The sequence below is a fragment of the Lepidothrix coronata genome, unplaced genomic scaffold, assembly GCF_001604755.1.
Source record: "Lepidothrix coronata isolate B3197 unplaced genomic scaffold, Lepidothrix_coronata-1.0 Scaffold65, whole genome shotgun sequence".
Taxonomy (NCBI): domain Eukaryota; kingdom Metazoa; phylum Chordata; class Aves; order Passeriformes; family Pipridae; genus Lepidothrix; species Lepidothrix coronata.
The window spans coordinates 2,914,952-2,928,342 of record NW_016690245.1 but is presented as its reverse complement, the minus strand read 5'-3'; the positions used below and the strand labels follow the sequence as shown (position 1 = coordinate 2,928,342).

The window sequence follows — 13,391 nt, the reverse complement described above, 5'->3', positions numbered from 1 at the left end:
TGGTCTCTTCTCCCAGGCAGCTATCAGTAAGACAAGAGGGTATGGTCTTAAGCTCTGTCAGGGGAGGTTTAGGTTGGATATTAGGAAGAAATTCTTTACAGAAAGGGTTATCAGGTATTGGAATGGGCTGCCCAGGGAAGTGGTAGATTCTCCATCCCTGGAGGTTTTTAAGACGAGACTGGATGTGGCACTTAGTGCCATGGTCTTGTAACCACAGTGGTAGTGGATCAAGGGTTGGACTTGATGATCTCAGAGGTCCCTTCCAACCCAGCTGATTCTATGATTCTACAATTGAAACATCTCAGAAAAGCATCCTTTGTTAGAAAAAGCTAAAACTGTAAATAAGTTGCCTACTTCCACTGGGGAAAATATTGACTCACTTCATACACTGTATTTGCTTCCCTCTGTCATTTCAGATCAAAAAGCTTCAAGTAAATAAGAGGAAAGGGGAAGAAAACTAGATGCAAAGCAATTATGCTACAGAGAATAAAATATGAATAGCCTGAAATTGTTTAAACTTAAAAAAAAAAAGGCACATAGGTTGCACAACAAATAAATACTGCAGCAGAAGAGGCCTGAATCTGATTTGACACTCAAAACAGGCCCTGCAAGGCATATTTTGGCAGCCAGACTTTCAGTTATACTTAAAGGATAGATTCACTGCTGCAGGAAACTCACAGGGCAATAGACAGCAACACTTAGAAGACTGTCTTGACATTGTATAAATGAACAAAGTAGTCTATGGAAGAACTAACCACAGCAGAATTTAAATCCTTTCATCACAGAAACAGAGACCAGATACAACATTACACAGACCAACAATTCTCGCAAAAACTAATTACTCCCATGTAATGCTTTCTACAGACAGATTGGAACCTACAAAAAAGGTTAAATCAAGTTTTACCTTCCAGTTTCTTGAGCAGGAATGATTTTCCACTTCCCCACTGTGCATATAAGCCTACACAGATAGGTGGCTGCATGGTTGGTTCACTAAGAATATCAGCCAGAGCACTGCTGTACAGATCATAACCCAGCATGTCACCATCAGATTCCGTGGGAGACAAGTGTCCTGCAATACAAACACTATATTACACAACTTTGCTTTAAGAAAGCTCTTTCAATATGACAATTTTCAGACATAAAGTCACAACAGGTTCACCCATACTTGTATATATACACCTCCCATATAACAGCTTTTATTATTGGTACATTCCTGTTCATAGGAATTTTAAATCATTCACATAAGTTACATAATTATCACAACTATTAAAGCTTACAAGACTCAAAATCCAAAATCACAGAAAGTCAAAGAAAGTAATTCCTATACAAGCAAGGTCCAAATAAAAACAAAGTGACCAACAGAAGTTGCAAAGTATCTCGTGTCAAAAATCAAAAATAAAAGGCATGTTTGACCTTTGTTAGGCTTTCAGAATGTAGAATTTTTTTTGCCAACTGATTATTTTTAAAGCTTTCCCATTAGTTGCAACATTAAAAAGTCTGTTACCACTTTTCAATAGAGAATTGAATAAACTGGATTCTCAATATATGAGTGATTAAAAAAAACCAAACGCTCATACTTACTGGCACCAAATATCTGTGTTAAAATACTCTTCTGGTGGCTACAGTCAATATTGTAAGGTGTTTCTCCTGTTTTGTTGGGTCTATACAGCAACCGACCATCTTTCGGATTTCTTAAGAGTAATTCAGCAAGTTTGCGGCTTCTTCCACGAATAGCAATATGAAGTGGAGTATCTCCTTTCTGCAATTAAGTGAAAAACTAGTAATATCTAACATGATTATCAACAAGATTATTGACAGACCATATGGTCCACATCATTTCAGATGTATTATTTCCTTGAAATACATCTTAAAGCACTCAAAAGCATCAATGTCTTACAGCAAACATTTTTCCCCTCAAGAAAGCATTACAAATGTTTCAGAAAAGACACATGAAAAAGCAGTTCTTAGAATGCTAAATCTAAGATACTGTCTATTTTTTTAAATGCTTATATTAATGTATCTTAAGGTTCACAAAAATATCTTAAGGTTCATGAAAACTAGTCTCTATTTAGAAACAAGTGTCTACTAGGAAATTCAGAGACTTGTTCAGAACAAGAAATAATGCTTGTTAGAGTTGTTTCAATGTCTGCTCAGAATTCTCAAAAAAACTTTCCAGTAAAAGCTTTTTTATTACATCAACATTAATACTTATATGCCCTAAACATAACACTAGGAGATTAAAAAAACTATCAAATAAATGTTTCTGTAACTAAAAGGCTAACAGCCAGAGTAGGTGATGCATAAGGAGACAGCAACAACCACTTGTATTTGTCCTTGGCATTGCTAAGTTTAATGTCTATTAATCAAAAACTAACATTAGTGACAAATAACATTTCTTTATGGTCTTTTTCAAGTGCATTAAGAATTAATTTATCTGTGAAATTTTTATTTCTGGCCTGCATTTTTTTCTTTTCAAGTTATTAAGAGCACTCTAATAACAAAAAACCCCCAAACAATAGAACATAATATATTAATAGTGGAAACAGATTTACATTTAAGTATTCTGATTTATTTAATTATTAAACACATGGGAGACTAAGCATTTAAGTATTATGGTCTATTTAATTATTAACATATGGGAAGCTCTCTTTCTGTAGCCTCAACAGCTCTCTACAAAATCTTGCTGCAAATCTAAAATGATTAAATATACTAAAGTAAACAAATTAATATTCTTTACCTTGTCTACAGCTGAGACCTTAGCTCCTTTGTCCAGAAGAAGCTCTACTATTTCAATATTCCTCATCTTGGTTGCCTTTATAAGCGGTGTTTCTCCGTCCTAAAATGGAAAAGTAGTCCTAATATAAAAATCCCTATATACTCAAAACCAAGACAAAAATAGTGATTGGGTAAGAAATTAAATCCAAAACTTTTAAGACAATTTTTATTTAAATATCTTACTGTGCAAGTAACAACACTTCAGCACTTATGTTTGTGAAAAAGTACCCCAGACCCAGTATTTGATTAGAATCAAAGAACAAAATACTAATAGAGAAAGACAAAATCCAGATATAATACAAGGTATTTGAACAGACCTCAATGCTGTGCATACTACTTCCTCTTTTTTTTTTATTGCTCCACATGCAATAGACAGTGGCCCAAGGTCATGCTTAGTAATATCAGAAGCCTTTTTCCCCAGTTTCTAGTAGCACCTGCTCTCCAGTTCTTATTGCTGGTTATGTGAATGATGCTGAGGTAAAAATCCACAAGTTCCCTGCTATCACAGATTTAATAGGAAATCATATTTATGGGGATATCACTAGTGCTAAAAATCTGTATTTTAGAAAAAGATTTATTTTTTTTTTTACAGCCTGCAAGGTACCAACACTTCCCAAAAACTGAATTTAATATAATCTTAACATCACATAGGAGCTGAGAAAATATGTTTAACAAAGCAATTCAATTAAAATTCTGTTACCTTGGTACATGTTTCAGTATCAGGATTGCATTGCAAGATATCCCTCACCATTGTAGCATTTCCTTTCTCAACTGCCCAATATAAGGCAGTTTTATTATCCTGAAAAAAAAAAGAGTATTAAATGCTAACAGTATTTTCATTCAGTTGGATAAATTTCATAAACTGCACATAAAGTACAGCCATAATATATTGAAAATAGCATATAATACAGCAAATTTTAGCACAGCTCAGGGCAAAGGGAAAGGCCACCAAATCCAATTGGCACAACAGTATAATTTGCAGGGAGGATGAAAATCTAGCAAGAGAATACAAATCTATTTTAAAAACCCTTGTGCAATGTATTAAGAGGCTTTAACAATCCTAGCAGATTTAATCTGTCTTGAAACAGTTTCAAAAACTACACACAAGTATTCAGTTTTAACTCAAATATAAAAGTTTTTTAATAAAATAAAATAACTTTTTTTCATAGGCCATGCAAGCTGGAAGGCTGTAAAAGTAGAGGGACATGAAAGTCAACATAAAGTACCAGAATGCTGATCAGCCAGACATTGTATCACCAAACCAGGGAGAATGGTTCAGAGCTGCAAACCTGCTTGTGTCATTAATTTTTTCCTCCAGTCATGTGTGTTGTCCCAGAAAGTCTCCGTGCCTGCAATTTTTAGCCTAGCAACTGCACCATGACTCTTTCTGTTTGAGGCATACTTGTGTAGAGACATTTAAGAAAAGCCTCTGAACACACACCTGCTTCTAAGCAGGAATGTCAAAGTACCCCTTGCAGCCTTCTACTTGCATCTTTCATTTGCAGCTCTTCCTCTTTCACTCATGGGCTTCACAGCAAACTGAGTTTAAAGCCTTTCTCAGCAGTTTAATAAGCCTGGTCACTAAGATTTCTTTCCTCTCTGATCACTTGTGTTTCATCTTCTCTATCCTTCTGTCAGCTGGTTTCCAACAAGACACAACCCTTAGGTAGTCAACTTCTCAACAGCAACATCAGCTACACAGCCAGGCATGGGTCTGCCAGATGCTCCCAGCCGGGCCCTTCCCCTTACCAGACAGGCTGAGGAGAACATCACCTGAGCCCTCCACTTCCCCGACACTCACTCTTGAGCCCTATGTTTTATTTGCTGAAGGTACCCACCAGCTAGTGACCATATGAATGAATCATCAGCAAGGAACATGGCTGCTGGAAGGATGGACAAGACTCAGCAACTTTTCTGGACCATCACAAATGTGGGCAGTTAACACTTCTCCCCAGAACAAGTCTGGCTGGCAGGCAGCTGCCACAATGCCAAACAGCAGAGGAGTTGCTAAACACTAGTGCTCATCTCTGATTCTGAAACTGCTGGTCCTAAACGAAGATCTGAAGTGCACACCCAGAACCTTCCTCTGATGGCACTGACTCCTGCTGTGCCAATAAGGCCACAAAAGTATTCTCTAGATCAACCACTGCAAATGGCTATTCAGGCAATTTTACACTGCCAGAAGCCACAAGCTTCCCTGCCACCAAAGAGGCTGGGTGCTCTTGCTATTTCTGTATTGCCTCAGTCCTATCAAGATGTTGGAAAGCTTCAGATTTTCGGACCCTTGTCAGCCAGAAGCTGAGATACACAGGTCTCCAATGGCAGGTTAGAGGAAGAGATCCAAACACTACTTTTTCTCCAAACTAAAAGCTTCCTGGCTTCTCACAGATGCTCTGCATCAAGAGCAGGCACTGAACCTTTGCAGCTCTCAGTGACCAGTTAGTTTTGTGTTCAAACTTGGCAGAACATGTGTGCCTAAAAGTAGAGCAATTTGAATAGCTTCAAGCAAATGAAAGCAAGTTGAATGTAACAATAAAAACAACTACCATGCCGAACAAGGGAGCTTCCAACAGAAGAATAAAGATAATACCTTAATGAAAGGACAAAAAAGAAAGAAGGGGTAGGTAGAAAACATGGACATCACCGACAACAGTGTTTAACATAATAGAGACAGTTGGTGGAGACAAAAAACAACCAAGCACAGTGACAGAACTGAACTGACAGCAGATATAATCTAAGGTGCATCACATTTTATTGATATTAAATTTAAAATATTATCAAAATAATGATTCTAAGGGTTTTTTTAAGTATGTCACTATTTTAAATCCGTTCAGGAGTGCAGATGAAACAAGTTGAATTTGTCTTTTGCTTTTCAACCATTATATAAATTAAGTGAAAAAAATGCTGCTTAACAAGTCATTACAACTACATATATCTTAAAAATTGCACAGCAACATGATGTATTTTTCCTGTTTGATGGAACCTGAGTTTCCTACAGAGTAGACAGAGCAAGTTTTAAAGCCCTGTTTTCAGAAACACAGTATAACTGTTTGGTATTTCAATTCACATCCTATGTTAGAACTACTATAACACTTACTTTGCAGTACTTACCTGACCTCTGATATCTATATCAGCATATTTATGGAGCAGGGCCCTCACAATTTCAACATGACCACCTCTAACAGCCCCAATCAACACTGTATCTCCACTCTAGAAAAATTGTGAAAGAACACTGAACATTAATTAATACTATTTAGGAAAAAGAAATGTAACAACATAAATTATAGCCTCAAAACATACATTATTCCTATTTACATTAAGAAATCTGCACTTGTTTTTAAAAAAGATACAAAAATAGTTCTATCTCTGAAAAAAATGGGTATACAAAATAAAAAATTCTGGAGTTTTTTATTTTTCAAAGAAATTAAATTGCTATGGAAAAATAAGCACTCCAAAAATAGGTCTAGCTTAAACTACTATCCTAAAAAATAACATCATAAACTATAATGAATATGAAAAAAAAAAATTGTACTCTAGTTCATAGGAAGACCAACCACTCACAGTAATAACCGCCTTAAAATCAGACAATAATGTTGACCATCTCCTTTAGATGTTTCAAAGCTTAAAGAAGATCTTCAAGAATTTTAAACAATTTTATACCTTTTTTTGGTGCAGATTTGCCTGCTATCTTGCTTACACACGCTATGCTATTATAAAGAAAAAAAGCAAAAGGCTGATTTTATACCCAACTGATCAAAACGAAGAATATCTTGGCATGGCAAATGGAGTTGTCTACTCATAAAACAAAGTTACAGTTGTGCCTAAGGCTTCTGATTTTAACATACTTAAGCATATATCAGAATTTCAGAATATGAAACCCTGAAATTACCTAATACTCCTTTTACGATGACACAGAAAAAACAAGTAAAAGTATAGCAAAATTACAGGTGTGGAACTCAAGAGAGCTCAGTAGTAGCAAATCCCCCATCAATCACAGTCATTACACACCTGGCTGCAAACCAAGAAATTTTCTTTATCAAAATCTACTCTAGCATCTGAAACTAAGAGTACTCATTGTTTTGTGTATTTTTGGAATACAGTCAGCTGTACTGATAGCTGTAATTTATCCTTCCTAAAAGCACAGGAATGCAGACCTTGTAGAACATTGTGGAAGAAGAGGTGGGGAGATTGCAATGCATTTTCTTAAATATTTAAAATTTTGCTTTGATATGTGCCCAAGATCAAATTTGTTGTCACATGCAACACTGCAGCTCAGTACATAACAATCTAAAAAATGCATTGACATTTGAAATATAGGAAATGCATCCAAAAATCCTTTTAAATTTATGAGGCAAATAATTAGGAAGTTTTCCTCAATTCTCTGCAACTCCAAGCAATCCAACTTAGAAACTGGCAATGCAGCCTCAAAAACATATACCTGCTCTGAACTAAATCACTGACCTTGACAGAGGCATCTAAGTTTAGGTATTTAACCACCTATAGCCCCAAGGCTGCAGTGCTTGGCCTGCCTCTGACACTTCAGAAAAACCTGACTATGAAGAGGACAATGCAGTCCAAAGCCCCTGTCTAAGCACCCAAATAAAACCCTGAGCAAGTAGATTCACACTCAGGGCACTGTCCATGCTGCACACCTCTACTGAGCAATGCACTTACATGTCAGGCACACAGAACAGCTCAGGTAAACAGTGTTCCATCTACATGTCTTAACTCAGAGGTGAAGTCTTCCTCTAATATATGCAAGTGTTCTAGTAAAAAGTTTCATCATAGAAGATAAAGGTCCATGCTGAATTAAATGCATTCTTTTTTATAAAATCCATTGGTTTGCAATTTTAACAACACTACCACATTTATTAATACACAAACTCCCCACCCCAAAACCTACAGGTTAGTTCAGTATTAGTCTTAATTCTTGTTTAAAGAAACATGATTTGACTTAAATGAAAACCTAAGAGCTGATGAACAGGAGTTCTACCAAAGCAACAAGGTAGTTATCTCTTCACGTTTAACTTGAATTCACTATTTTACCCTTTTTAAAAAAAAAAAAAAGAAACAAAAAGGATCAGCAGCGAATATTATTACCCTGAGGAAGGGAGCAACTGCCTGTACTTTAATTTTTGGTTTTTAATATGTTACAGATACGACAAATGATCTAAGGAAACTCTCAATTCAAGAATCTCAAAGAAAAAGAGTAGTTTCTATAGTTTATCCTTTACCTTCACACAGCAACATTTACCACTTAACACACTTGTAAAATAGCAATACATAAAAATACCCCTAGGTGGCAGAAAAATCAGAAAGCCAGAAAAATCACATATTTACAAATCTGCATACACTGGTATTTAAACATACGTTATTATGGCATATATATATAAAACAATGACTATGATGAAAATTTACTCACTCGATCAGGAATGTTCACATAAGTTCCAGCATCAAGAAGATCCTGCACAATTTCAGTATGTCCCTCCTTTGATGCAATCATCAAAGCTGTATTTCCATCTTTATCTGTCAGGTTTACATTTGGGTTCCTTTTCAGTATTTCTTTTACTGAATCAGTATAGCCGCCCTTCACTGCTACAATAAGTGCAGTCATAGAATTCTTTAAACAAAACCAACAGATTTTATTGTACAGTGGATATAGCAATCATCATTATATCAGCAGTTTAAGTAACAAAAGATTAGTCAGACATTACTCTCTTCACCATCCAAATGCTAACTTCAGTTTTGTGTTTTAAAGTGCACCTGTAATGCTTTTTTTAAAAAAAGAAATAAACTAAGTACAATAGTAGAGAACACTTCAAATGCAAACAGTAAAGCTCAGACCAGTTTATTCTAACTCCTGAATGTCACACACATGATAAAATAATTTTCTTGTCGCATGGGAACATAGTATTATCAGAGCACCCAGGTCTACCAATACTGTTCACAAAGAGGTTTTTTGAAGAACTTCAGAAATAATCATATGAAGACCAGAAGTTTTTCCAATTTTCCACTTTTAACTGATTTTTTTTTTATTTTGATAAGCGACTTAAATGTAATCTGTTCTATTTAAAAACAATATGCAGCTGAAAAGTCCTGATAAAATTTCAGCTTCTGAAAAGGCCCAGTCACCATTATTATTTCCAAAAGATACTTTGTGTTTGATTTACTTTTCAAATAGCACTGAGGAAAAAGATATTTGACATATGGGGCTTGGATACAGATTGAATTTTGATAGTGTTAACCTTCAGATTACAATTACCTAAAATCATTATGGTCACTAAAACTTACACTTAACATACTAGTGTGCCCACTGTCATTACAACTCCCTAGTTACATTATAGTTTTATTAAAAGGCACAAAGAAGTTTCAATAATTTGCACATGAAGTCTTCAAATAGCTGGAAAGTAACACACTCAAAGTAACACTAACATTTCATAATTTCATGTATTTCTTGATATTTGTATTATAAAATAAAACAGGCCACATGGAGGTATGTACCCACATCTCATCACTGGAAAATTAAGTTACTTACAGCTCCTTCTTGATCAACATCAGCTCCCATCTGCAGCAAGTATTTCACACACTCCAAATGACCTTTCCTCGCTGCCCAAACCAGTGGGGTGGTTCCATACTGAAAAAACATTTACAACATTTTATCATGTTACTCTCTGAATTTTGTATCCTCTACAATCTAGTATTTATCCTATACTTTACAAAGATAATCCTATACTTTACAAAGATAGAATTTGGTCTTGTGACTTAACACAAACATTTGAAAAGTCATTTCAACTTTTCTTTTGTAGATGATAGCTGTAAGAATTACTTTTCTCTACAACCTAGGATAGCAAGGTTTCCAATAGCTCAAAAAATAGAAGTGTACTCCACTGAAATAAACATTAACAACCATCTTCAGCATACTATGGCAAAACCTCTTTCAAGCATAACAACTAATTCTCATTTCATGGCCAAAATATAACAGCAAATGTTTTTCCAATCAAAACCTCGTATTTTACAAGAAATTTATCAAGCACTACAGAAATTAAATGTTATTTAGATATAACTTACTTTGTCAGAGCAGTTCACTTTAGCTCCATGTTGCAGTAAGAGATGTACTATATCCGCGTGGCCCCGTCCTGCTGCCCAAATAATTGGATAAACACTGTATTGCTTAGAATTAAAAAAACAAATAAATAATTATAGTCTGAATTGTTTATTTTCCACAAACAAAACAATGCTCCAAGAGAAGTTAAACCCACAGAAGAATGAATATACAGAAAAAAATGTAGCTACATATCAATAATTGTTACCGAGTACATTGTCTAGATGATACCTAGAAAAATGTACACTTGAATCTGTTTTGGTTTAAAACTCCTTAAGCAAGGTTTAGAAATTCACATCCTCATCTTAATATGAACATTTGTACTGTAGGAAGGAAGCAATAGACAGCTATGCAATATCCCTAAGCAATCAGGACTGCAGTGGAGTCACACCATGCAAACCAGAAATCAACCATCAGAAAGGTTGTTCTGGCCACTGATGCTCTTCCTTGATTGTTCACTGTTGCCTCAAACACCAGAGAACTGACAGTATAAACAAATTGTTTAGTCAAGCTTCAACATGCCTATGCTTCTACAGAATGTGCTTATAAAATTAACTAAATCTCAAAGTATTTGGGTTTTTTAATTCTCTAGCAAGTATAGTACACCTTTATATAATCTAAGCCTCTAAATTGCACACATTAGTTATTCAATTAACTTCTACAGGTGCAGAAAAATGACAGTTGTTATACAAGTAGTATTAAATACACTACATATCTTTTCTATTATTTCCTGTCCTGATAATTTGAATCTTATTATGAGCTATACACTCATTTGCTTCAACTAATAAAATTCAAAATTAATAAAAAACCAAGTGGCTATCACATAGATTATTAAAGCAACCTTATGAAGTACAGTGATTAATGTCATACTGCAAAAAAATGCAAAATGTTTAATCAAGATAATAAGACGAGTGTACAATTCAGGACTTTAAACATTTGGGAGGAGGGATCAATTAAGACTAAAACTTACCATTCCTGTGATGTTTGGATTTGCTCCTTTCTCAAGCAGCAGTTTAGCTACTTCAGTGCGGCCTTTGTATGATGCCCACATCAGGGCAGTCCATCCTCCCTGGCAAGCACAAATCAAAGAAATGTAAAAACTCAAAAATAATGTAAGTAATTACTTTTATTTCATTTTCTATTTGTCCTAAGACTGTTTTGCAAATCTCTACCATAGTAAGGATTGACTACACAATATTGGAATCCTCCTATTTATGTACAATAAGCAATAAGTACATCTATGAAAGGACTAATTTCCTGCTGCATGCAAAACTTCAGAAAACATCATGTTCTCCATGTTGCTTAACACTGAATTCAGATTTCAAATGCACACAAATCCCACCATTGTAATAAACAAACAAACAAACAAGAAACACACCACTAAGTTAAAACAAAAGTATAGAATCCAAATCAATTAACATGAAAAGTTTATTTTTGATTGCTCTAACAGGCAATAATAAAAGCAATTAATTTCAAAGTGCATTGATGTGTTTATTTACCTTTGTAAACTAGCAGACAATGAGGTTTCACTGCCTAAGGCATTTGACAGGTCAGGTAATCAAAATTAATTTTAAAATAACAGTACGCCTCTGATAACTGCAACCACAATTTTTATTTATTTCTTTAGAATAAACTTCTGAGAAGGTTAAAAGATCCCTCTGACTGATACAGGCCTAAAAATCAAGCACTGGCCATGTGAATGTGCTTAACATTAAATGAAAAAGCTGGACTAGTGAAGATGCCTCAGCCTTCAGACAGAGTGGAACTTCAATTAAAGGAAGCACTTGAACTCTCCTCTAGTGGTTTTCCACACTCTAACTTAAGCAGAGCAAAATTAGTCCTTGCAGGTACTAATTCCATATTCTGTCAGTGGAGACAGTTTTAGCTCTTCAGAGGCATCTAACCTGAGAATCACATAAGCAGCTTTTGCAATTCTTTAGGTGGACTGGACTGTAGCACCCATTTTCCCATACAAAAATTTGGCAAGATGAATGAACAGAAACGTCAAGATATTGAAAACAAGGACTGTTGTATGAACAATCACAGCTGTCCAGAGAAACAGTAATTACTTTTCCCAGGCATCCTTTGGGAAAGATGACATTTATCTTACCAGAATACTTTTTAAAAAAAGCCACTATGACCAAAAAAACAGACGAAAAAATCCCAACAAAAAGCCACAATCCTGCAAAAAAACTTGCCCACACAAAACACACCCAAAAATCAAACTGTTCTTCAGTTTAGCTTTTTTCCAAAGCAAATTAAGAGGAAAAAAGCAGACCTAGAAAACCAGTTGACTTTATTGACACTAAAGCAACTACTTTACAATGGTAAAAAACGATATTTAACTATAGATTCTTTTTCACTTCAGCAGCACTGAGTACATAATTTAAGAATGAAAGAACATTCCTTTGTTTTCTGGAACTGAAAATCTCCAACTCACGAAATTGTTCTTCTTACTAAAAACTATTTTATTTTTACCATAGGACAACACATACCAAATCCCGATGCTCCAAACTGACATTATAATTGAGCAGCTCTGCTACAATAGCTGTATGCCCTTCTTTAGCTGCTGAAATAAGAGCTGTCCAGTTATCCTAAAAAAAAAAAAAAAAAATTTTTGAAGTAATATTCAGTATGTCAATACAATTAAACTTGTTTTTCAAAAGTTTAATCCACAACAGGAAATACACAAGACCTTAAAATAACTGTCTTGCTAAAAAAAAAAGTACTAATAAACTCATGGTGTACCAGTGTATGTACCATATACATATGGAAATACAGAACAACTACTCCAAACCTCCCCCCCAATTATCTGCTCTCCTACCCAATATCCACCCCTTTCCATTCCTCAGTTCACTGCAGGTGATCTTAATAATTTCGTAGAGGAAGCAACACCTAAAAGGGATTAGAGAATGAGGTCAAGACCTTGAAAACTGCTGAGAGGGGATGAGATGGTAACCAAGACCACAGAAAACGTTGGCAGTCTGTCTGTGATGCGACAGCACCCAAGGGACTAACGTGAAGGAGAATCTGGACCACAGCTTTTTAGATTTATGATCACTTAAGGGGATACATTTCCTCTTGCATTACACTAATTTTCCACCTAATACTCCAACCACATACAGGTGTGGACTACATGCTTATAATTATAGCAACAGTTTATAAGGTAGATGTTCTTCTTAGAACTATAGAAACTGTGACATTTATAGCAATTGTAATAAAATGTCTCAAAAAAGAGAGACTGGTTTTTTTGGTTTATTTTTGTTGTTTCCTTTTTTATTTTATTTTAAATGACAGATTTCATACCAGATCCTTCCTGGATGGTCACACTGCTATAAGTAAACTAAGTGCAGAACTGAAAAAACACAAACAATATCCTTTTTGTGTTTATCAGTCTTCATTGGAATACATAGACCTTCCAAAACTTTTTAACATCTTTGTCCTATTCACCCCTTTTGGGCATCTTTCATCTACAGTCAACCTCTTTCTCAAAGGCATGAAGACAATTCATAAG

General features: G+C 35.1%; 1 protein-coding gene across 1 annotated transcript in view; it reads right to left on the bottom strand.

Moving 5' to 3' along the window:
- The window catches only part of KIDINS220 (kinase D-interacting substrate 220kDa), an 84,822-nt gene that overhangs the window by 56,008 nt on the left and 15,423 nt on the right, over positions 1–13,391 (bottom strand). Inside the window, exons 4-13 of the mRNA XM_017818119.1 lie at positions 12,373–12,471; positions 10,848–10,946; positions 9,844–9,945; positions 9,311–9,409; positions 8,198–8,395; positions 5,887–5,985; positions 3,476–3,574; positions 2,738–2,836; positions 1,582–1,759; positions 905–1,069 (exon numbers count right to left, since the gene is read on the bottom strand). Of these exons, the coding sequence (XP_017673608.1) occupies positions 905–1,069; positions 1,582–1,759; positions 2,738–2,836; positions 3,476–3,574; positions 5,887–5,985; positions 8,198–8,395; positions 9,311–9,409; positions 9,844–9,945; positions 10,848–10,946; positions 12,373–12,471 (1,237 nt within the window). The remainder of the gene's footprint in view (positions 1–904; positions 1,070–1,581; positions 1,760–2,737; positions 2,837–3,475; positions 3,575–5,886; positions 5,986–8,197; positions 8,396–9,310; positions 9,410–9,843; positions 9,946–10,847; positions 10,947–12,372; positions 12,472–13,391) is intronic.